The 21,906-nt window shown below is 56.1% G+C and overlaps 10 protein-coding genes across 10 annotated transcripts; 7 read left to right on the forward strand and 3 right to left on the reverse strand.

Annotated features, from left to right (window-relative positions):
• Positions 1–629: 629 nt before the first annotated feature.
• Positions 630–1,799, forward strand: BO80DRAFT_82303 (nicotinate-nicotinamide nucleotide adenylyltransferase). The gene has a single exon (XM_025724822.1). The coding sequence runs from the start codon at positions 827–829 to the stop codon at positions 1,679–1,681; it is 855 nt and encodes a 284-aa protein (XP_025580150.1). The 5' UTR covers positions 630–826; the 3' UTR covers positions 1,682–1,799.
• A 119-nt stretch (positions 1,800–1,918) lies between these two features.
• BO80DRAFT_430987 (uncharacterized protein) lies at positions 1,919–2,394 on the reverse strand (the record flags this gene model as incomplete). Its single annotated transcript, XM_025720723.1, has 2 exons — positions 1,919–2,244; positions 2,325–2,394. The coding sequence occupies 2 exons, from the start codon at positions 2,392–2,394 to the stop codon at positions 1,919–1,921; spliced, it is 396 nt and encodes a 131-aa protein (XP_025580151.1).
• A 212-nt stretch (positions 2,395–2,606) lies between these two features.
• BO80DRAFT_372004 (J domain-containing protein) lies at positions 2,607–4,320 on the forward strand. The gene is made up of 3 exons (XM_025716506.1): positions 2,607–3,209; positions 3,264–3,524; positions 3,582–4,320. Exons 1-3 carry the CDS (start codon positions 2,942–2,944, stop codon positions 4,118–4,120), a joined length of 1,068 nt encoding a protein of 355 aa, XP_025580152.1. The 5' UTR covers positions 2,607–2,941; the 3' UTR covers positions 4,121–4,320.
• Positions 4,321–4,383: 63 nt separating this feature from the next.
• On the forward strand, positions 4,384–8,339 carry BO80DRAFT_421031 (ubiquitin-ubiquitin ligase UFD2). The gene is made up of 7 exons (XM_025718505.1): positions 4,384–4,680; positions 4,752–5,446; positions 5,501–5,711; positions 5,759–6,214; positions 6,261–7,845; positions 7,891–8,040; positions 8,087–8,339. Exons 1-7 carry the CDS (start codon positions 4,651–4,653, stop codon positions 8,182–8,184), a joined length of 3,225 nt encoding a protein of 1,074 aa, XP_025580153.1. The 5' UTR covers positions 4,384–4,650; the 3' UTR covers positions 8,185–8,339.
• A 42-nt stretch (positions 8,340–8,381) lies between these two features.
• Positions 8,382–9,851, forward strand: BO80DRAFT_421033 (3-oxo-5-alpha-steroid 4-dehydrogenase family protein). Its single transcript, XM_025718506.1, has 2 exons — positions 8,382–8,537; positions 8,598–9,851. Exons 1-2 carry the CDS (start codon positions 8,427–8,429, stop codon positions 9,615–9,617), a joined length of 1,131 nt encoding a protein of 376 aa, XP_025580154.1. The 5' UTR covers positions 8,382–8,426; the 3' UTR covers positions 9,618–9,851.
• Positions 9,852–10,191: 340 nt separating this feature from the next.
• BO80DRAFT_344364 (5-methyltetrahydropteroyltriglutamate--homocysteine S-methyltransferase) lies at positions 10,192–12,568 on the reverse strand (the record flags this gene model as incomplete). Its single annotated transcript, XM_025715273.1, has 2 exons — positions 10,192–12,285; positions 12,338–12,568. 2 exons carry the CDS (start codon positions 12,566–12,568, stop codon positions 10,192–10,194), a joined length of 2,325 nt encoding a protein of 774 aa, XP_025580155.1.
• Positions 12,569–14,104: 1,536 nt separating this feature from the next.
• Positions 14,105–16,496, forward strand: BO80DRAFT_344140 (uncharacterized protein; the record flags this gene model as incomplete). The annotated part of the gene is made up of 3 exons (XM_025715262.1): positions 14,105–14,222; positions 14,269–15,704; positions 15,771–16,496. The coding sequence occupies 3 exons, from the start codon at positions 14,105–14,107 to the stop codon at positions 16,494–16,496; spliced, it is 2,280 nt and encodes a 759-aa protein (XP_025580156.1).
• A 143-nt stretch (positions 16,497–16,639) lies between these two features.
• On the reverse strand, positions 16,640–18,738 carry BO80DRAFT_421035 (SANT/Myb-like DNA-binding domain-containing protein). Its single transcript, XM_025718507.1, has 3 exons — positions 18,541–18,738; positions 18,364–18,481; positions 16,640–18,313 (listed from the first exon to the last, which is right to left on the reverse strand). Exons 1-3 carry the CDS (start codon positions 18,632–18,634, stop codon positions 16,789–16,791), a joined length of 1,737 nt encoding a protein of 578 aa, XP_025580157.1. The 5' UTR covers positions 18,635–18,738; the 3' UTR covers positions 16,640–16,788.
• Positions 18,739–18,848: 110 nt separating this feature from the next.
• Positions 18,849–20,178, forward strand: BO80DRAFT_372020 (emp24/gp25L/p24 family protein). Its single transcript, XM_025716507.1, has 3 exons — positions 18,849–19,080; positions 19,155–19,543; positions 19,650–20,178. The coding sequence occupies exons 1-3, from the start codon at positions 18,921–18,923 to the stop codon at positions 19,797–19,799; spliced, it is 699 nt and encodes a 232-aa protein (XP_025580158.1). The 5' UTR covers positions 18,849–18,920; the 3' UTR covers positions 19,800–20,178.
• Positions 20,179–20,389: 211 nt separating this feature from the next.
• BO80DRAFT_421037 (MFS general substrate transporter) lies at positions 20,390–21,881 on the forward strand. The gene has a single exon (XM_025718508.1). The coding sequence runs from the start codon at positions 20,453–20,455 to the stop codon at positions 21,815–21,817; it is 1,365 nt and encodes a 454-aa protein (XP_025580159.1). The 5' UTR covers positions 20,390–20,452; the 3' UTR covers positions 21,818–21,881.
• The last annotated feature ends 25 nt before the right edge of the window (positions 21,882–21,906 follow it).

Consider the following 21,906-nt stretch of genomic DNA (forward strand, 5'->3'; position numbering starts at 1 on the left):
TGGAGCCCGGGAACGACTGCCGCCAGCGTTTCACGCAGATGGGGTCGATATTTGGTTGCCTGAACAGTGAACTCGCTCACGGCGCACTAAGAATGATCGCCTTCGGCTCTTATCGGCTATGGGTCAGGAGCCTGGGGGGCACTCGTGTCCAGTGCAGTTGATTGCATTGCTTACTCCGGATTCTCCGTCTGGAGGACTGCGTATATGTCTCCTGAGTCCTGACTCCCTACTGTGTACTCCGTATGGACCAGCGACACAATCAACTGGCAGACTCCGTGACCGACCCTGACTCCACACACACACGGAGTAAGCGGCAATTAGCGAGAACACAGTGGCCCTGATGCAAACCTAATTCAACCGGCCAATGTTGATGTTCAAAAATTTCGGGTCCTACGGATACCGAAAATGGTCCCGAGTCCCTGATTGTGATCATCCCGTTAATCTAAGTGTTGCGATCCTAGAGGACCGCTCACAGACCGCCAGACACTGCAACCAGATAAAGATTAATATCGGCCCTGCCGTGTGGGTTAGGGTCTCGACCGTGACAAGACCCCTCGATAGTAGGTAGATACAGCATCTACTACAGTACAGCATACCGACCATACGGATGAGGAAGGCTTCGAAATCCGGGTCCTGCAGCCACCCGCGCCAAAGGGTCTCCTCCTCGGCGACGTCCATGGATACTTCCCGTCCATAACCCCACCTCTTCGTGCTGCCTCTGACGTGACTGGGCTTGGGCATCCTTGCTCGTATCTAGCCTCGCACACCACTTTGATTACACTTTGTGAGTTGTCTGACTACGCCGATTGACACATCTGCTCCCAGAATGACGAGCCCCGCCTTTCACGCTCTGCGCGAAAAGTACGCTGCCGGACTGAGACACTTCATTGCATCGACCCGGAGCCTTGAGGTTCTGGCTTCCGTCCCCTCCGAGCGCCACGATCCTCCTGCCAGTGACGTCCTATATGTGCTCGACTCGTCCTTCAACCCGCCCACTCTTGCCCACAGCAGAATCGCGACGTCCGCTCTTCTAGAAAACCCCCACAAGCCTGCACGCCTCTTGTTGCTTCTTGCCACGCAGAATGCCGACAAGCCCTCCAAGCCGGCCTCATTCGAGGACCGTCTCGTGATGATGGAGCTGTTCGCTCGAGATCTGCTCTCGTCCTTACGGACCAATGAGTCCATCCCGGTGGCCCGGAACCTTCCCGTGATCGACATCGGTGTCACCAAGAAACCGTACTTCGTGGATAAGGCGGCGGAAATTGAGCGCGCGGGTATATACCCCCAGCCACTCGAGCAGGTCCATCTGACGGGCTATGATACGTTGATCCGCATCTTCAACCCTAAGTACTACCCGCCGGAGTATACCCTCCAGCCTTTGGGGCCATTTCTGTCCCAGCATCGGCTGAGAGTCACCATGCGTCCGGATAGTGACTGGGGCAGTCGAGACGAGCAGGAGGCGTTCATGGCCGACCTGGCACAGGGAGGTCAAGACCATGTGGGTGGCAAACGGCAATGGGCTGAACGCATCAAGCTCGTCGAAGGCAAGAAGCCTGGGGCGCAGTCGGTAAGCTCGACAAGAGCTCGGGAAGCTGCCGTAACGAACCCGCAAGATCTCGAGTGGCTGGTCCCTCCCAGTGTCCGCGATGCCATCCTTGCTGAACGGCCATACACGGAGTGATGACGGCAATAAAAGATGCAACATTAATCGTGCAAGGGCCGGCCAGAGGATGAGTGAGAGTCGGTCGCTCAGATTTTATATACTATACACATAGCTCATGTAGAGACACCGTCATGAAGGCCAATAGATGCCGCCGTTGAAGAAACCAAACACCATGCCCAAGCGACGCCTTTCCCAGCTGATATCGTACACGAGGCTGCCCCGCATAACTGTACCCGCGCCAGATGCAGTATCACATTAATCCTCCTCCTCTTCGCGCTTCCCCAGGGTATAGGCCAGACCACCACTGACCATATTGACCAAGCACAGACCCATGGTCATGCCGCGGACAATGCCGCGAGCACCCCATTTCTTCATGAATGGCTGCTTCCGGCGACCCGCCAGCAACAGATACAGCCCGGACCACGCCGCGCTGATGCCCGCCGTATCAGTCTTGAAGCCCTGGATGTTGGCATAGCTGGTGAACAGGAGGACGGGCGGGAACAGCATCGGAAGTGGTTGGAACGGGCGCATGTACTGTGCTGTGATGAGGGTGGCAAGCAGAGTGGGCGGAAACGAATTCTCTGTAAACCGTCGAGGTGTTAATGATATGCTCGATTGCCAATGTCTCGAATAAGGTGTATGCGCATGGACAATGACTTACCTCCCCAGGCTCTAGCTTTCTGCACTAGAGACTTTTCCGTCTCGTCTATCGGAGAATTCGGACCAGCCATGATTGAGATGGTAATCTGGGGAAGGGAGACGGTGTCAGTGAGATTATCTTAGGAATGCGCCATGAACAGACCAAAAAGGTAGCAAAAGAGAGGATGAACGTGCAAGATACAGATAGAATCTGGATGGTGCAGTGAAGGCGATGGAGCGGCTTGTGACAGCCACTGCTTTCCTGACTAACCTTAACGGTCACTCATTCACTCGCCCGAGGCTTAGCGTCAACAACTGAACCTCCAGAAACTCACCACGTTTTATCAATCCCAGTACAGTTTATTGTTCCCCAGATCGAGGGTGGCTCGCACCAGTCAGCACCAGCCAATCCCTGTGCCCCCTGGCCTCTCCTCATCGCTGATACCACTCGGATCGATTGCAAAAATCGCCCCCCTCTATAATCTGGCAATCTGTCGGCTCTCGCTGATCCACCCACTCTTCCTCCGACAGCCTCAGCCTCCACCTCCACCTCCGCAAACAAATCTCCGGCAGAGTGGGATTTCTACGACCGACTAAGTGGGGAAGATTTCTCGATAGACGGTCACATCCAGTGCTGCCATGCCATCCGCCACCGCGTCTGGGGCAGACACTGGGGGCTCTGCGAAATCCCGCGAGCACAACCAGGGCAACCAGGACCGGAAATACACACCCGAGCAGAAGGCGGCGGTGCTGAGGATACGGAAATGTTCGTCGACGGCGTATTATGAGATCCTGTCGCTGGAGAAGACGGCCTCGGATGGCGAGATCAAGAAGGCCTATCGCAAATTGAGTTTAATGACACATCCTGATAAGAACGGGTATGAGGGCGCGGATGAGGCGTTCAAGTGTGAGTGATGGAATCGCTATCTATGAGGGTTGTGGTTTGCTAATGACTGGACAGTGGTCGCGCGTGCCTTCCAGGTCTTATCGGATCCCGACAAGAAAGCCAAGTATGACAAGTTTGGAGGCGATCCGGACAGCAGGTTCACCCCGAGTGCTGGTCCCTCGGACGGTTCGCCCTTTGGCGGATTCAGCGGCGGTGGGTTCCAGCGGTCAGGCGCTGGTGGTCCGATGTTCGAGGAGGAGATTTCGCCGGAGGAGCTGTTCCAGCGGTTCTTTAGCGGAGGCTTTGGCAACATGGGTGGTGGATTTAGTCCTTTCGGTATGTACCCGCCGGCGCGTTCGTGAGGATACTGGAGGATCTGGCTAACTAGTGTAGGTGGACCTCAGTTCGTTTTCAACATGGGTGGCGGCCCCGGATTCCGAGTCCATCAATTTGGAGGCGCTCGGCCACGGAGAAGGCCACGCGAAGCCAACGCCCGGGCCGCCGAGCCTGCGCCGTCGATGTGGTCGACTTTTCAGCAGCTTCTTCCTCTCATCCTCCTCTTCGTGCTCCCTTGGATCTCGTCGCTCTTCTCCGGTTCCTCGACTCCTGCTGGCCCTTCGTACAGATTTGATGCCGCTGTGCCTCCCCACACGGTGCATCGCACGACCCCCAAGTTGAATATCGACTACTACGTGAATCCGGGTGATGTGGAGGACTACACTGCGCGGAAATTCCGACAACTAGACCAACGGGTGGAGGTGGACTACGTTTCAAAACTTCGGTATGAGTGTGAGAGCGAGGTACACCTTCGCGATCGCATGCTGCAGGACGCCCAGGGCTGGTTCTTCCCGGATGTAGAGAAGATCAAGGAAGCGAGAGCGATGGAGCTGAAGAGCTGTCGGCGTTTGGATTCGTTGAAGGGGAAATACTAAAGCAAGACTTGTCTGGCACGTGGGTGCCATCTCTGCGGCTTTTATACCTAATTCTTTTGTTTTTTACGACCAAGCCCCTTGTCCATTAGATGTCCATACGTGTGCAGGATTTGACGGCGTTGACGGAGTGATGACCCAGCTTGGAGTAGCTTTGTTTAGTACTAGCCTGACAGGAATGTATATTCAGATTGGAGCGTCGGAAATGATAGGCACGAATCACGATAGTGTGGAGTGGAGATGGCCTGCGGCGAACAACAAACGCCGACCAGCTTAGTTAATGCGGGCGAACCTCAGCGACCAGGCCAGAAGAACGACGCCCAGGGATCACTACTTCCATCCTTCTGCCTCGCCTTGGGTCATCCAGGCCACATCGCATCTCTCCGCGCCTCGGCTGTCTCCTCTCTCGGTTACTTATCTTCACGTCTCTTCTCTCCCATCTGAGTTTTCGGTTCCAGCCACGACTTGCCGTCTCAGCCCCGCTGATCACGGAAGCCCTTCTGCTTCGGGCTGCCCCATCAGCATTATCCACGATGTCCGAGAGCCAGTCTGAAGCGGACAAGGTGAGTGCCTTCTCGTGGTCCGGCTCGATCATTGTCCCTTTCCGCCCGCAGTTTCGCCTGACCTTGTCCAGATCCGCAGCAAGCGCCTGGCAAAATTGGGCAACCCAACACCGCCCGCGCAGACTGAAGGCGCCGCAGAATCAGCATCCAGCCAACCAGCCTCCCCTTCGCTGTCCACGCAGTCCCCTCGATTTCCCTCCGATAGATACCATGCTCAATCCGCATCGAATCCGGGCAGCGCCCCCGGCTCGTCAGCCCCTTCACCACAACTGCTGCCCCAGTCGGACTGGAAGCGGATCAAAATCACCCCAGCAGCCTCTGCCAGTTCGGTGCCAGACCGTTCACAAACCGTGACGCCAGTGTCCGGTACACCCCCACCGTCGAGAGCAGAAGAGACCATCGAGGCCTTCCAGGATCGTACGCTGAGCGCCGTCTTCAAGTTGTCCTTGAACGAGGCTCGGCAGAAGGATATTCACGGACAGAGATTAACATATTTGCCGGGCTTGCGGAGCGAGCTCGAGGACCAGGGACGGGAGGTTCGTGTGGATGTCTCGGTGTTGGATCAGGCCCTTCTGGAAGCGGCCTCCAATGCCCCCCGGCAGAAGCCGTTGGACTACCTGCTCCCCTGCTGGAGGCGGATCTCCCGACTGCACAAAGGGTTCCGTCGGAGTCGCGAAGATGACCCCAAGTTCAATGCCATCGGCGAGGCCCGCCGTCTGTGCTTGAGCTATTGTATCTTTGCGATCACGATGCCGGAGATGTTTGGGTGCGTTCGGTGAAGTGGTCCTCTTGGCTCAGGATACGGCTGACTCGTGTACAGGCTCGAGCCATCGGAGAAATCCCCGCTCAAGCCGTATCTCCTCTTGGACCCCGAGGATGACAAGGGTGTCGATTTTGAGTTCATCGGCGAGGCCGTCAAGCGGTTCGACGAGGATGAGAGCCTCAAGCCGGCCTTCATCGCGGCGGTGGAGGAGATGAGCCAGGAGCTTGCGGCCATGACCATCAATGATGACTACAAGCCATATATGACAGTATGTGCAGACCACTCCCTCGTTCGGAGCGCGTGTCTAATTTGTAGGCTCTCCGGAATCTCGTCCGTCACGCGGTCATCGCGGCGGCTATCACCGAGTCGTCGATCTTCAACGCGACTCGCGATCCGGCTACGTTCGAGAAGAGCACGCTCCTCGGGCCATGGTTCCGCTTGTCGCCGCTGCAGAGCAGTGTGACCTTGACTTACTTTTCCAGTCCCAAGACGAGGGATCAGGCGTACATCCTGAACGCACAGCGGTCGATCCGCATGATGCAGCATATGATCAGCGCGGACTTGCTTGATATCGTGAACCATTTGATTCGCGCGTCGAAAGATGCCAGGGAGTGTGTTTTGGATTGGTTCGCGGCCTCCCTGAACATCAACCATAAGCGTCGGGCGATGCAAGTGGACCCTAACACGGTTTCATCCGACGGTTTCATGTTCAACCTTACGACGTGTCTGGACCAACTCTGCGAGCCATTCATGGATGCCAGCTTCACCAAGGTAAGTGCGCTTCGTCGTGGAATGATGCAAGCTAACGACTGGTCAGATTGACCGAGTGGATGCCAACTATTTGCATCGCAACCCTCGGGTGGACATGCGGGATGAGACCAAGATCAATGCCGATAAGCACGCATCGGATGCGTTCTACGCCAAGACGGCGGACGGTGCCTCGAACTTTATCACCGAGATCTTCTTTCTCACCGTTGCTGCGCATCACTACGGCAGCGAGTCGCTGACGTCCAAGCTGGAGCAGCTCGAGAAAGACCTGCGGCACATGGAGTCTACCATCAACAAGTTCGAGCTGGAACGGCATCGGTGGGTCAACAACCCGGTGCAGCTCCGCGTCTTTGAGCAGGCACTCAAGAAGTACAAGGATAAGCTGGATCTCGGCCTGGCCTTGAAGTACAGTCTCCAGGGCGTCCTGTTTGACGACCAATGGCAGGCCCGGTCAATGCTGTTCATGCGATACGTGATTGTGTGGCTGCTGCGGGTGGTCTCGGGCACCAACTTCCCCAAGGAACCGATCCGGCTCCCTCTTCCGCCGCAGCAGCCGGAGGTCTTCCAATGTCTGCCCGAGTATTTCCTGGACGACATTGTGAGCAACTTCAAGTTCATCATGTGGTGCATGCCCCAGATCATCACCGCCACGCAGGGCGACGAGCTGGTGATGCTTTGTATCACCTTCCTGGAGAGCTCGGACTACATCAAGAACCCGTACCTGAAGGCGGGACTGGTGTCGATCTTGTTCCGCGGCACCTGGCCACGCCCTGGGGGCGCTCGGGGGGTCCTGGTGGACCTGCTCAATTCCATGCCGTTTGCCAACGAGCATCTGCTGCACGCGCTGATGAAGTTCTACATCGAGGCGGAGCACACGGGCACGCATACGCAGTTCTTTGACAAGTTCAACATCCGGTATGAAATCTTCCAGATCATCAAATGCATCTGGCCGAACACACTCTACCGCAACAAGCTGTACAACCAGTCCAAACAGAATCTAGATTTCTTCGTGCGCTTCGTGAACTTGCTGCTCAACGACGTTACGTTCGTGCTCGACGAGTCCTTTGGAGCGTTCATCACCATCTACAAGACGCAAACAGAGCTGCGCAACGCGGCGGGGATGGATCCCACGGTGCGGCAGCAGAAGGAAGAGCATCTGGCGTCGGCACAGCGTAACGCCAAGTCATACATGCAGTTGACGAACGAGACGGTGGCGATGCTCAAGCTGTTTACGGACGCGCTGGCGGACTCGTTTACGATGCCCGAAATCGTGCAGCGCCTGGCGGACATGCTGGACTACAACCTGGAGACGATGGTGGGACCCAAGAGCGCCAGTCTCCGGGTGGACAACCTGCAGGAGTACGGCTTCAACCCGCGAGCGCTGCTCAGTGAGATTGTCGATGTATACCTGAACTTGATGCTCAAAGAGAACTTCATCATTGCGGTGGCTCGTGATGGGCGGTCGTACAAGCCGGCGAACTTTGTCAAGGCGGCGGAGATTCTGCAGAAATTCTCGCTCAAGTCGCCGGAAGAATTTCAACGGTGGGAGCAATTACAGCAGAAGGTGAAGGAGGCCAAGGAGGCCGATGAGCAGGCCGAGGAGGATCTGGGCGAGGTTCCGGACGAGTTCTTAGGTAGGCTGCTGCTGCGCGGTTCTTGGATCATGCTGACATCTTTAGATCCTCTGATGTATACCTTGATGGAGGATCCGGTCATTCTGCCTGGCTCGCGCGTCTCCATCGACCGCGCTACGATCCGGTCTCACTTGCTGAGCGATCCACATGATCCGTTCAACCGAGCACCACTGAAAATGGAGGATGTAATACCTGGTAGGTGTCTATCTGATCTTAAACGAGCGAAGACTAACCTGCCTAGATACGGAGATGAAGGCGCGGATCGAGGCGTTCAAGAACGAGCGACTGGCGGAGCGGCGACGAGGGCTGGTGTCGGAGCAGATGGACACGAGTGGCTGAACTGGGTGACTGGGGATGAGAGAACACTATATCTATCTATGTTTTGGTAGTCGGCGATTGGGTTAGAGCAATGCTATGGATGTCACGTAACTACTGAATTGTAGTGTTGCCAGCTGCTGACTCATCTGTCTTCCGTTTGACATCACTCACCCCCAGCAATCCAGCATGTAATTCCTGATACCTCGAATCGGGAAGATCCATCTCTTAACATCTATCCTAATTGTGCATCCCTCCCACCCACCATGGGCACCGCCATCTCCTGCATCCAGGCCCTTCCCCCCCTCGACACCCTCCTCCATCCCCCCCCCGAAACCTACGCCCAGCTCATCAACATCTTCCAATACTTTCCCGCCGTACGCCTTCCCCCAATCCCACCCCCCCCCAATCCCACCCCCCATTAACAGAAAGAATAGATATCCCTAATCCAATGGCTCACCTCCTTCCACCCGGCAGGCAAAACCTCCCTCAAATCCTCCCCCCTCAACCTCCCCGGCCGCTGGGCCTGGTTCACCATGGAAATCATCTCCCCCCTAAACCTCCTCTACCTCCTCACCACCCTACCCCAAAAGTACTCCCTGCCCCCTCTTCCCCCCTTGAATAAATTTCTCGCGGCCCTGTTTGTCCTCCATTACATTAACCGCGCTATCATCTCTCCCTTCTTTGCCGCGCCGAGTATGTCACCCATTCATGGGGGGATTGTGCTGGCCGCGGGGGCGTTTAATTGGTTTAATTCGGCGTGTTTGGCGGGGTGGTTGGTGGGATATCCGCTTTCTTTGAAGGGTTTGGATGGGAGTGGGACTGCCATCACTGGAGGGGATGGGGTGATGAAGATGATAATCGGTAAACTGGGACTGATTCTCTTCATCCTCGGCATGGCATGTAACATCCACGCCGAACGGACTCTCTTCCGGCTGAGACGTGAAGAGGCGCTTCGGAGGTTGGAGAAGAACTCATCCCCCTCCCCCTCGACCTCTACCTCTACACCCACCATCAAAGATACCACCCCCCAAAATCAACAGAAAGACCAACAAGAAAACGATAATGGGAATAGGGAAAGGAATATCTACCATAAAATCTACACCATCCCCCCACCCACCGGACTCTTCACATCCATTCTCTACCCGCACTACGTCGCTGAATGGATCGAATGGACTGGGTTTGCTTTATTAGGCGCTTGCATTTCCCCTACTTCACCCATCCTCAACACACTTGGCTCCAGACCAACGCTCCATCTCGCGCCGTGGCTCGTTCCCGCTGCGAAGCTCGCGTCGTGGGCTGGGGTCGGGTTCCCCGTGCCGGCGGTGGTGTTTGTCGTGAATGCGGTGACGAATATGTTGCCGCATGCGCGGTGGGGGAGGGTGTGGTATGTGGAGAGGTTTGGGGAGAGGGTTCAGGGACGGGGGGCCGTGGTGCCGTTTGTTTCGTGGTTGTGAGTATTATTTTTCTTTCTTGGGATTGGGGTGGGTTGGTTGGGTGGGTGAGATTGGGAGTATGTTTATGCTTGGTGGTGGTGGTGATGGTGTGATGTGATGGTCAGTTGAATGGGTATCTGGGGTAGGGGAGATGCCACATGAGGTTGGATTAGGAATGCCTGTATGATTAGTTACTGGGTCGGTAATATTGACATGTTGTCGAGTTCAGATATTACACTTATGATCGCTACAGACTACAGACATACAACTACAGAATAAGACATGTAATGGAGGTAATGCAGGTAATGCAAATGCATTGTGGTAGTAAAGTAGCTACCATGTTGATACACAACATTGTTGAAATTAGCGATCGGCTGTGACATCAAGTCCGCACGATACTGGCGTCTGTCACGCCGATGTTGAAAGCGTTGATATGTTGAACTCCGTACCCTCTAATGAAACCCAACCCATATGTTGAACTTTTGGTATCATCATCGTAACTCATCAAAAACGGACCGGATCCAATCCGATCCCGAGACGACAGGTTGAGAATGTCGCCCCCAATCATGGGTTATTAAAAAATGTAAAGATTAAATTAGTTGCCGTGCTTCTGACGGAAGAACTTGGCAGCGTTGACCATGTTGGTCAGAGCAGCCTTGGTCTCGGGCCACTGGCGCGTCTTCAGACCACAGTCGGGGTTGATCCAGAGCTGCTCGGGCTTGAGGTAGGGCAGCATCTCCTCGACACGGTCCTTGATCTCCTGCTCGCTGGGAACACGGGGCGAGTGGATGTCGTAGACACCGGGACCAATGTGACGGGGGTAGGCCTCCTCGACGAACACCTTGAGCAGCTTGGCGTCCGACTTGCTATTCTCAATGCTCAGAACATCCGCATCCAGCGCAGCGATGGCGTGGAAGAAGTCCTGGAACTCCGAGTAACAGAAGTGAGAGTGGATCTGGGTACCGTCGGTGACACCCGAGGTGGCCAGGCGGAAAGCACGCACGGCCCACTTGAGGTACTCCTCACGCTCCTTGCCAGCACGGAGAGGGAGACCCTCACGGAGGGCGGGCTCGTCGACCTGGATGACCTTGACGCCAGCAGCCTCGAGGTCAACAACCTCGTCGCGGAGAGCGAGAGCCAGCTGCTGAGCCTGGACGGACTGGTGGACATCGTCACGGGGGAAAGACCAGCGCAGACAGGTGATGGGGCCGGTAAGCATACCCTTCATGGGCTTCTTGGAGATCGACACGGCGTACTTGGACTCCTTGACAGTCATGGGAGCGGGACGGGAGATGTCACCGACAATGATGGGAGGACGCACGCAGCGGGATCCGTAAGACTGAACCCAGGCGTGGGTGGTGAAGACGTAACCGGTCAGGCGCTCACCGAAGTACTGCACCATGTCGTTACGCTCGGGCTCACCGTGGACCAGGACGTCCAGGTCGAGCTCCTCCTGGATGCGGACGACCTCCTCGATCTCCTTCTCGATGAACTTCTCGTACTGCTCAGCGGTGATCTCACCCTTGGTGAACTTGTTGCGCTGGACACGGATCTCCTTGGTCTGGGGGAAGGATCCGATGGTGGTGGTGGGGAAGAGAGGGAGGTTGATGGACTTGCTCTGCTCGGCGATACGAGTGGCAAAGGGAGACTGGCGGTTGTGCTGCTCATCAGTGACGGCAGCCTGGCGCTCCTTGACCTTGGGGTCGTTGGTGCGGGCAGAGGAGGCACGAGCCTGGACGGACTTGGCGTTGGCCTCGAGCTGCTCGCGGACAGCAGCAGGGCCCTCGGTGACGGCCTTGGCGATCACAACAACCTCGGACAGCTTCTGCACAGCAAAGCTGAACCAGTCACGGACCTCGGGGTCCAGGTTCTTCTCGCTCTCGAGAGTGTGGGGGACGTGGAGGAGGGAGCTGGAGGTGGCAACGATGACACGCTCCTTGCCGAGCTTCTGGATGGCCAGCTCAACCTTCTCGATGGCGGCCTTGAAGTTGGTCTTCCAGATGTTACGACCGTCAACAACACCAGCAGACAGAACCTGCTGAGGGCCCAGGGCAGCAACAACAGCGTCGAGCTGCTCGGGGTTGCGGACGAGGTCAATGTGGATACCGTAGAGGCTCTGGAGGGCGGGGAAGACATCAAGGTTGTGGACAACGTCACCGAAGTAGGTGGCGAGGAGGAGACGGGGAGCCTGGGCACCGAGGGCACCGAGCTTCTCGTAGGCGGGCTTGAAGGCAGCCTTGGACTTGGCAGGCAGGTCAAAGACGAGGACGGGCTCATCGATCTGAACATCCTCAACACCGGCCTCCTTGAGCTTGGTGAGGAGCTCAACGTAGACGGGGAGGAGCTCGTCGATCTTGGTGATGGGGTCCACGGACTGACCACGGTCAGCCTTGGCGAGGGTCAGGAAGGACACAGGTCCGAGGATGACGGGGCGAGTGATGACACCAGCCTCCTTGGCCTCGAGGTACTGGACCACAGGCTTGGGCTCAGCGGCCAGCTTGAAGGTCTGGTTGTCCTGGAGAGTGGGCTTGACGTAGTGGTAGTTGGAGTCAAACCACTTGACCATCTCCAAACTGGGGACGTCAATGGCGGCCTGGCCATCCTTGGCGGGCTTCTGGAGACCACGGCCCATGGCGAAGTACTCGTCAACGGGGTGGAGGTTGTACTTGGAGTAGCGCTCGGGAACGACCTAGCAACGATGTTAGTGAGGATCAAGGATGTCAGGAGACAGTAGAACATACACCGAACATCTGGATGTGGTCGAGGACCTGATCGTAGAAGGCAAAGTCGTTGCTGGGGATCACATCAACACCAGCCTCCTTCTGGATCTTCCAGTGCTCCAGACGGAGTCTCTTTCCCTCGGCCAAGAGCTCATCACGAGAGATCTTGTCACCCCAGTACGCCTCGGTGGCCTTCTTGAGGTCACGGAGCTTTCCCATACGGGGGAAACCCAAGACGGAGGACTGAACCATCTTGACGGTTGTGTGTGTGTGAAGTGATAAAAACAAGGAACAAGATTGGAAAATGGGTGAATGGGTGAAATCAGACAAGGACTATGCAATAGTCTCTTGCTGGCAAGATGAAGAAGGAGAAAACAGGGGAGAGGGATGGAGAGAGAAAGAAAGAAAGGAGCAGAGGAGGGGATGGAGGGGGAGTATTATAAGCAGAGGCGGAGGGGGAGTCACTCGAGGGGCGGGCCTCGTCGACCCCCTCCGATGTGGGCCATCGGAGTGAATGGAGGGGTCGAGCTGACCTCTTACAACTCGCGTACAACACCGTACCTGTCGACCTAACCTATTCCAGACGGAATGTCAGGCAGACTTACATCTTTCCGTTTGGTAAGGTAAGATATGATCCTCCAAACACACTCCGGCACCATCCAAGTAAGGTTCGTCCTTCCCAGCTTTCACCAATTCCATTACCAAATCCCTTGGAGCTGCAGCAACCTGCAAGCAAAACTCTCGCATTGAAGCACGAATTGCTTCCGTGTCTGGGAGGGATGTGTCATCCTGGAAAAAATCGAGAGTCTCCTCCAGTGGAGGGGTTCCGACTAACCCTTCCAGTGCATAGCGTCAAATGGCGTGATTGTAAGAACACCAGGATGTTTAGCGCGGAGACGAGACCACCGCCCCGACCCCCGACCCGGCCAGTCAGCGCCGTGGAAAAGTCCGGAGTATCCTGTGCCTCCCTTCCGGGATCGGCCCCTAATAAGGTTCTGGCCGGTGGATGCCAGGCTGATACGAGCTGTTAGCCACGCCCATTACTACACAGTATTCCACACTCTGTCTGCTCCAGTCGAGGCTCGTTGCACCCGCTCACGCATCGTGGGACTGGAGCCGATTCGGACTGCAATTGATCGGCGATGGACCCCATTGGAGTAACGGGCTTACGCTGCTGCACGAGACAGCCAAGAGCCTATCAGCGTGGGCAATTGGCCAAATCTGAGGTGAGATCCGCCCGATTCGCCACTAAAGCTGTTATCGACCAGGGCGGAAGTTGCTTTGACTCAACGTGCTAATCCTGGTCCATGCTGTAGAACTAAAACACGCCGATAGGAAGTCGGTGCATGAAGTCCTAGTTCGGAGTCCGATTAGGTCACCTAGTACGGAGTAGATTGACAACCCTCGGCGATATATATCAACATATAATGCAATGGGTGCGCCGCGCGCTGAAGAATTCAGCTACCGGAGATGGCTTCGGTGATTTTCGGGATGCGGAGTATCTTTCGTGCAGATCTGGGGAAGTTCAATTGCCCTCAAGGCATGCCGGACACTTTCTGTTCCTTCCCGTATAGACGGACAGGAAAATGTGCTCAGTCCTAGTTCCTGTTAAGCATCAACAAGGGACGCACCTGCTGTTTTGGTCGGTTCCGCCTTCCTCATATGTACGTGGTATCATCTTCAAGAAACAGTGGCAGCAATTGTCATCAGATCACTCACCATGAATCCGTATCACCGTCGCCTGGTTGACAAGGGCCACAACCCACTTTCACACGCCCCGTCAGATCAATGGCGTTCTTCCTCATTTGCCCTCGCTTCCGAAGATACTGGAAAACCTCCGACTCGGACACAAGACGCTCCTACCAGTTGAAGCCGGCGAGGCCATCCCCAGACGAAGAGCCTGAGGGTGAGCCGCCGTTGACCGGGTCTGCGTGGCATGCTGACTGTGACAGGCAATTCCTCGACAAGGGAAGATGCACGCTCTAGTCATCACAGAGGCTCCAGTGGCTTGTCCGATAGACTGCGCAGACGTTTCTCCCGAGAAGCCAAAGACCTTCGTGTAAAGCCGAGAGCCCAAAGGAAGTCGGGGTCCCCTGGGTTTCCCTTCTCGTCCAAACCGGCCAACACCAGTAAAGGAGTAATCACCCCAGACGACATCGGCAGTAGCCTGATGAGCGAAAGAGGATATGACAGCGATGCGCAGTTCATCAGCACCCCTAAGCAGATCAGTCATACCAGAGATCACCCAACACGCATCATTCAGGAGACTGTCTCCCCTCTGCGGCAGGAGATCGAGCGGGAGCTTTCATATGACCAAGGTCATGGTCCCCAGAGTGAAACAATGGCGGATGCACGGTTGGACCGTACCGTCATGGAAGAACCACAGCCGGGTTTGCGCTCGAGGAACCAAACATCTTGGGCTACCCAGTCATCAGGTTCTTCTGCTTTTCGTGCGGACGACGGGAGTCGCCGAATCAGAGTTGCAAGACCTCAAAGAGGCGGAGGCAGTCCCGTTCACAATAAGAGAAACGGCTCGTACCCGCATCAAGGATATCGTCCTCCAGTTCGCATGGCGACACCTGACCCGAGTATGCCTAGACACGGTTCTGGCTATTCGAGTCCGATTTCTCCTGTGCCGTTCCCTTATACTACATCCGCAGACTCACCAGCTGGGCCTTCACAGATCTCGGTCAGGAAGAGACGGCGCCAGCCCCCCACAGGCACCATGTCAGATAACTGTTCGATTCACCTTGGTGACATGAACATCCCGACGATGTTGGCGTCTTGTTCGACATCACCTCGTATCTTATCCCCAAAGCAATCGTTTGATGAAAACAGGTGGGCTACCAATGCCGGGACGTGGAATGCTCCTCGGCCCCCTCATGACCCTGGAGCTGCCACAGGAAAGGCACCGTTTAGCCAAACAGGACCGAGATTCAGAAAGGCCCCGGTAGACCATTCCTCCTCGTGCTATTCTCAAAAGACCAGCCTTTCATCTGCCGGCATCCCAAGCGACTCTGTGGATAAACAAATTCAACATCAGGCCACCTCAAAGGAACTGGGTGCAGAGCCTACTGCGGGCTTTAATTGCTCACCTAATTCCTTTCTTATGGAATCTCTCTATACCTCCGTCACGGACAACTATGCTGATAAAGCAGAGGCGCAGAGAAGCAAGTTTACCGAGCGATTCGAGTCAGACCGGTCACTGACCCCTCTTGCTCATGGCCTCCATGACACAGAGTCTGATCTTGTATCCCCTCGCAAGGTGAGTGTGGGATGGATGTCGGGAGGACGGCGGCTTGGGTATGGATACACCCTGGTTCCCGCCAATGACGGAGCCGATCAATTTCCAGATAGGTCTGATCCTTGCGAGGCCAGCATCCCAGAAGTGGAAGCCATTAACACACGTTTCCAAGGTGAAATGTCAAGGCGTGTTGGGAGCGCAGCTACAGAGCAGACTAGGAAGACATCTCCCAAGATGGGGGATCCCGGTTTTGATATATCAAGCATCATGAGCCGCATGCGTCTTCGCAGCTTGTCTAGCGCTTTTAGCGAAGCCGGGAGTGATCCAATGAAGTTCTCGCTATTGGAGAAGCTCAAACGAAAGAAAGATCAAGGTGATGCGGGGGCAGATGGCGACGCCAAAAATCCTTGGGATTTTTGCTCCTGGGTTGACCCAAACCAGCCGGTGAGCGGCCAATCGAGCCCGCAGAAAAGCTCATCGGTCTCCACCAAGAGTACGGAAGGACGGTCTGTAGGGAGATGGGCAACGTTACGGCGTACGGGGAGTCTCTTGACCAAGGGTCGCAGCGTGTCGGCAATCACGCGTGGGCTCGAGGCAAAAGCGACTTCAAGGTTGACAACGCCGGCCGGGCGATATCCTGTGGCACGGAGAAAGGAGGGTCGGATGCTGAAGTTCAAGGTCCTCGACCGTAAGAATAAGGCCAAGAGCGCCGATGACGATGTCCCTATTGTCCCTATTGTCCCCATCGAGCAGTCGCATGGAGATGCCGACTCCGGAGAATGCCAGGACGAGCATGTTGACGACGAACAGATGATCGACACCGGCGCTCAGATAGTCGAAAGGGATCGGCACCATTCTTCGGACAAGACTGGATCGGAAGCCATCACCGACGATTGGAAGAGCACTTACCAAGACTGCCAGGAAATGCTCGGGTAGGTTGGGCATCTATATATTGATGCGAGAGCGCACAAGGTCCTCTGCAGCGCTTAGTCCGATGTACTACATGCAACATTGCGCTCTTCTAACCAATCAATATCCTCAACTACACCAGTAACCGTTAAGGGAAACACCCCGCCATCAATGTACCCAGAAAAATTGGAACGACCAATATCGATGTATTGCATCAGCAGAATTACATTAGCTGCCCGTTTATCCAGACCAAGTTCATGTAGTCGTACATAGGTATATTGAAACACAAAACGCCCTCCAACGCCCATAGATGCCTGACTCACTTGCGCTGTCGCTTGGTACTTTTATCGCTGGTATTGCTCAGCACACTCGCCGAGCGTTTATGCGACGTCCTCTCGACCTCCCCCGTCTTCTCCCCGGATTCACCCCCTTCCGCCGCATCATCAATATTCTCCACACCATCCGTAGCCTCCACCGCGGGAAGTGGCTGATCCTCTTGCTCTGACTTTACCTCCGGTTTATCCTTCTCCTGCGCCTCCTTGACCTTGCGCTCCCGTTCCTCCTTGGCCGCCTCCAACACGCGGATCTCGCTCTCCACCTTCTCAGCTACCTTGCGCGCCTCGAGCAGTAAATTCACCGAGTGGATCAACTTCTCGAACTCCTTGCAGACTCGTTCCGTAGGCATGACCAGCCGCAGCGGAACCTCCAGTTCTGCCAGCGCGGCAGCGAGCTTCTGTGTCTGGACGTTGGATTTTGCTTGCGTGAGTTTCTGAGCGCGGTCGCTGCGGAATTGTACGCCTGGAGCGAGACGGTCGTGGTGCTGCACGCCGTATTTGGCTTCTTCGGCGGGCGTGAGGGTTCGGATGGATTGTTGGGCTTCTTTGTTCGCTGCGGCTGCGGCTGCGGCTGCCGCGGCTTTCTTGTTGGTTGGGGCTGCTGGTGCGGCGTTAGGGGTGTCCGCGCGACTGTCGCGGGTGCTGCTGGGGGCGTTGGGCGCCGGGGTTTGGCTGGCTGGGCTGGGGGCGGCGCCGGCTTCGGGACCCAGGATGGAACGGCGTTTCTTGCTCTTGTCGGCTTGGAGGAGGGTCTGGAGGAGTTGAGAGAGGCCTTGACTGGATTGGTACATGGTGGTGTTGCCAACGCTGATGGGAACTTCGAGACGGGAGTAGAGTTCGCGGCGCTCAGTGATGAAGTCTTGTTCGTTGGCGGTGATGCGTTTGAGTTCCTCGAGGAGGATGCTCTCTTCGCGGACTTCGTCGGCGGTGCGGTTTAGTTGCAGAGCGGCGAGCTCCTTGCGGGATCGTTCGCGGTCGGCGTCGAACTTGAGCATCTTCTCGTGTAGTTCGAATTCGGCTTCCGACATCTCGGACGGGGGGTGCTCGAGGGCGAGCATGCTGGCTGCGATGAAGTAGTATCGGGCTTTCATTTGCTCCATTGTTCGGTACCGCTTGGCGGGGACGAGGGCGTTGGCGTTGGTTTCGGTGTCGACCGGGTGTGGTTGGTAGTCGTAGCGGTCGGCGATGATGACCCAGCGGAGGTCGTATTCCTCGACCAGGTCCATCAGGTAGTCGGTCTCCTGGCGCGTCCAGTCGTCGCTCTTGAGATGGCGATTGTATTCCTCGTCGGTGTAGCGGTTAGGGACGCGGGCTTTGACGTTGTATTTGGAGAACATCGAGTCCTGCTGCGGTGTCTCGGCGGATGCTGTATCGGCTGTTTCTTCTTTCTTCTCGATTTCCATCTCCGATCCCTCCAGTGCGGGGACCTTGGCGGGTTCATGCTGGCGCTGCCAGTGGCGGAGAACGAGGCCGTCGGAGCGGGCACCATTCACGAAGGGGGTCATGCGCCTGATGGGTTAGTTCAATGCGACGAGAGAGAGGATCGGGGTCGTACGTACCATGGGCGGACGCGCAGTTTGCTCATCCATTTCGGACGGCCCTTGTATCGGTTCTCGTTGATGGCGATCGGAGGGGCTCGCTCGCCGAGCAGGGCGAAGAGCTCACGGGTGATGCCCTCTGAGACAGTCAGATCAAGTCACAGCTTCACACAGAAGAAGAGGATCGGGGCAGCTCACCAGGACGCTTCTCGACGACCTTTTGTTTCTTGTGAGGTCGGGGTTGGCCCTCCGCGGGCAGATCCAGCATGTCGCGAACATCGGCGGCGGCCATGATGGCGTGCCTGCTGGAGATTCAAGTGTGCTTAGAAGAGTAAAAAGATATGTCGGATGCTTTAATTTAATAAAAGCCCACCGACGCAGCCTTCATTGATGACCAAGAAGAAGAGAAGAGGGAAATGAAGGCGGCGAGACCCGGCGACGTGAGAATTCGCGCCAAGACGGGATCGGCCAGATTGGATTGGAGCAATTCATCGCCAACTGTTAACATCACCACCAATTCACCCTCCTCTTCTCTTGTTTCTCCTCTCCACCTCAATTCCACCCCCCGGAACCACACCATGGCGCCGTCTCGATCCTCCGCCTCATGGCTGTCCTCCGCCTTGGCTGTGTGTGCCATCCTGTGTTTGACGGTGCCCGCCAATGCTCTCTACTTCTACATGGACGGACGCCAGACCAAGTGCTTCTTTGAGGAGCTCCCTAAGGATACGTTGGTCGTTGGTATGTCCATCCTTTCTCTATAACCCCTCCCTCCATATCCCCCCATACATCTTATCTAACAGGCTGGTAAACAGGAACCTACTCCACCGCCGTAATCAACCAACAAACCAACACCTACACGGTAGACCCGAACCTCAAGATGCTCGTAACGGTAGACGAGATCTTCGACAACGACCACCGCGTCGTCTCCAAGCGCGACAGTGACACCGGCCGGTTTACCTTCTCCGCTGCCGACGCCGGTCTGCACAAGATCTGCGTCACCCCCGAGACGAACGCCGCCGTGGGTAGCGGCTGGCTGGGCGGTGCCCCTAACGGTGCGGTCCAAGTTACCCTGGATATGGCGATCGGGGAGACGAGCAAGATTGAGACCGAGGATAAGGATAAGATGCAGGATATTGTGCAGAAGGTTAAGGATTTGAATGGGAGATTGCAGGATATTCGTAGGGAGCAGGTGTTTCAGCGGGTTAGTATTCTTTTTTTTTATACCAGTGTATTCATATGCTGCTGGGTGTGGTAGTGTCGGGGAGATGCAGGGAAGGAAAGACATGGACTAATGAATGGGATAATAGGAGCGCGAAGCCGAATTCCGTGACCAGTCTGAGGCTACTAATGGACGTGTGGTGCGGTGGACGTTGATCCAGTTGGCTGTGTTGTCGGTGACGTGTGCTTGGCAACTGTCGCATCTGCGGTCGTTTTTTATCAAGCAGAAGTTGACATAATTGCCTACCTCTGATTGATGAGGGGGTGGTTATGGTGAGGAAAAGAATGGGGTGGTGGGTGCGGGCAGGTACCTGGCCTGATTTGTTGTATCTTATGGGTTTGTTTTCGAGCAGATAAACTACCTTATTGATGGTTTAGCGATAATCTCTACCTGGGGGAAGGAAGTGTAGGTAGATTGGCTTGGGGCTGTAGGTAGGGTATGGCAGTGGTTCTGGGTGGTGTAGAGATGGTGAGTTGGTGGCATATGAGGGCTGATTATGTCCGGCTGGGTATGTCTGGCTGGCAGGTCATGAGCTGTCTGGATTGTACTACGGGTATGCTCATACTCATTCTATGCCCTGCTAGCATCTCATTTCAATATCTACAGACACCCAGCAGTCCGACAACACTACTCCTTCTCACCACCATGCAACGATCCAACCACCTAGAACCCCAATTTAAACCCCCCCGGCACCAACCTCTGAAACACACCCTGGGGATCATACCTCCGACTCACCTCCCTCAACTCCTCCAACCGGGGTGTAATCTCCGTGAACCTCTCCAGCACTCCCCTACCCCCCTTCCCCCTAGTCCGCCCCCGTGTAATACACCTGATTCTGACACATCACGCCCCCAAACGCAGCCGCATACCCAATACTCACCATAGGTCTGGATGGGAGGTGGCGCTGGCAGTGACGAGGGTGCCATCCGCCAGGATGATGTCGTAGCAATGGACGTTGTCGCAGATGAAGCCATGCTGATAGCCGGCCGTACCATCCAAGGAGTCGGCGCCGGAGGCATGTATGTCCTGCTCGACATTGTCTGCGCCGACCTGGTGCCGCTTCGCGAGCGCGGCAAATACCTAGGCCTCATGTTCTCCTGGTCCGGCCTGGCCGCAGCCCTGGGCCCCGTCGTCGTCGGTGCCCTCGCCGAAGCCAACTGGCGCTGGATCTTCTACCTGAACATCCCCATCTGCGCCGTCGCCCTGGTGGCCATCCTACTCTTCATGCGCGTGAAATCTGGTGCCCACCCTAACCACACCAGCCCCCTTCCCTCCCCACCCAGTCGCCTCGACTACCTCGGCACCCTCATCTTCATCCCCAGCATGATCTCCCTCCTGCTAGGTCTCATCCAGGGCGGGGTCGACCACCCATGGTCCTCCTGGCATATCATCACTCCCCTCATCCTCGGCATCATGGGCTGGATCATCTTCCACATCCAACAAACCCTCACCTCCACCCCCAGCATCCCACCTCATCTCTTCACCACCCGCACCTCCGCAACCGCCTACCTCCTCACCTTCCTCTCCTCCATCCTCGTCCAAGCCCTCTCCTACTTCCTCCCCATCTACTTCCAAGCCGTCCACGCCACTACCGTCCCCCGCTCCGGCATCTCCTTCCTCCCCTTCGCCATCGGAACCCTCTTCTTCGCCGTCCTGGCAGGCACCCTCCTTAGCGTCTTTGGCGCCTACCGACCCCTTCACGCCATTGCGTTCGCCTTCTCCGCAGTCTCATTCGGCCTATTAACCCTTCTCGACGAGTCCTCGACCACCGTTGAATGGGTTTTCTATCAACTCATTGCGGCCGTCGGCGCAGGGATGATTCTCTCCGTCCTTCTGCCGGCGATTATGGCCGCGTTGCCGGAAAGGGATGTCGCGGCCGCGACGGCGGCGTATAGTTTTGTTCGCACGTTCGGGTATATCTGGGGTGTGACGGTTGCGTCGGTGGTGTTTGATGCAGTGGTGGGAGGGGAGCTTGCGGGGGTGCGGGATGCGCGGGTTAGGGGCGAGTTAGAGCGCGGAGGGGCGTATGCGTTTGCGAGTCAGATGCATGGGATGAAGGGGGTGATGGGGGAGGATGAGTGGAAGGTGGTGGTGGGGGTGTATGTTAAGGGGTTGAGGATAGTGTGGTGGGTGGGTTTGGGAATCAGTTGTTTGAGGTTGGGGGCGGTGTGGATGGCAAAGGGACTGGAGTTGAGGAAGGAGTTGGAGACGGAGTATGGGATTGATGAGGGGGAGAAGAGGGGGGATACATCGTAACGTGATAGGGCATGCCCATCTAGCAGGATACAAGTATACCATCCAAATCATTGCATTCTCTCAAGTGGATGAAACGTAGGTGTTTCCAT

Source organism: Aspergillus ibericus (assembly GCF_003184845.1).
Source record: "Aspergillus ibericus CBS 121593 unplaced genomic scaffold BO80scaffold_2, whole genome shotgun sequence".
NCBI lineage: Eukaryota > Fungi > Ascomycota > Eurotiomycetes > Eurotiales > Aspergillaceae > Aspergillus > Aspergillus ibericus.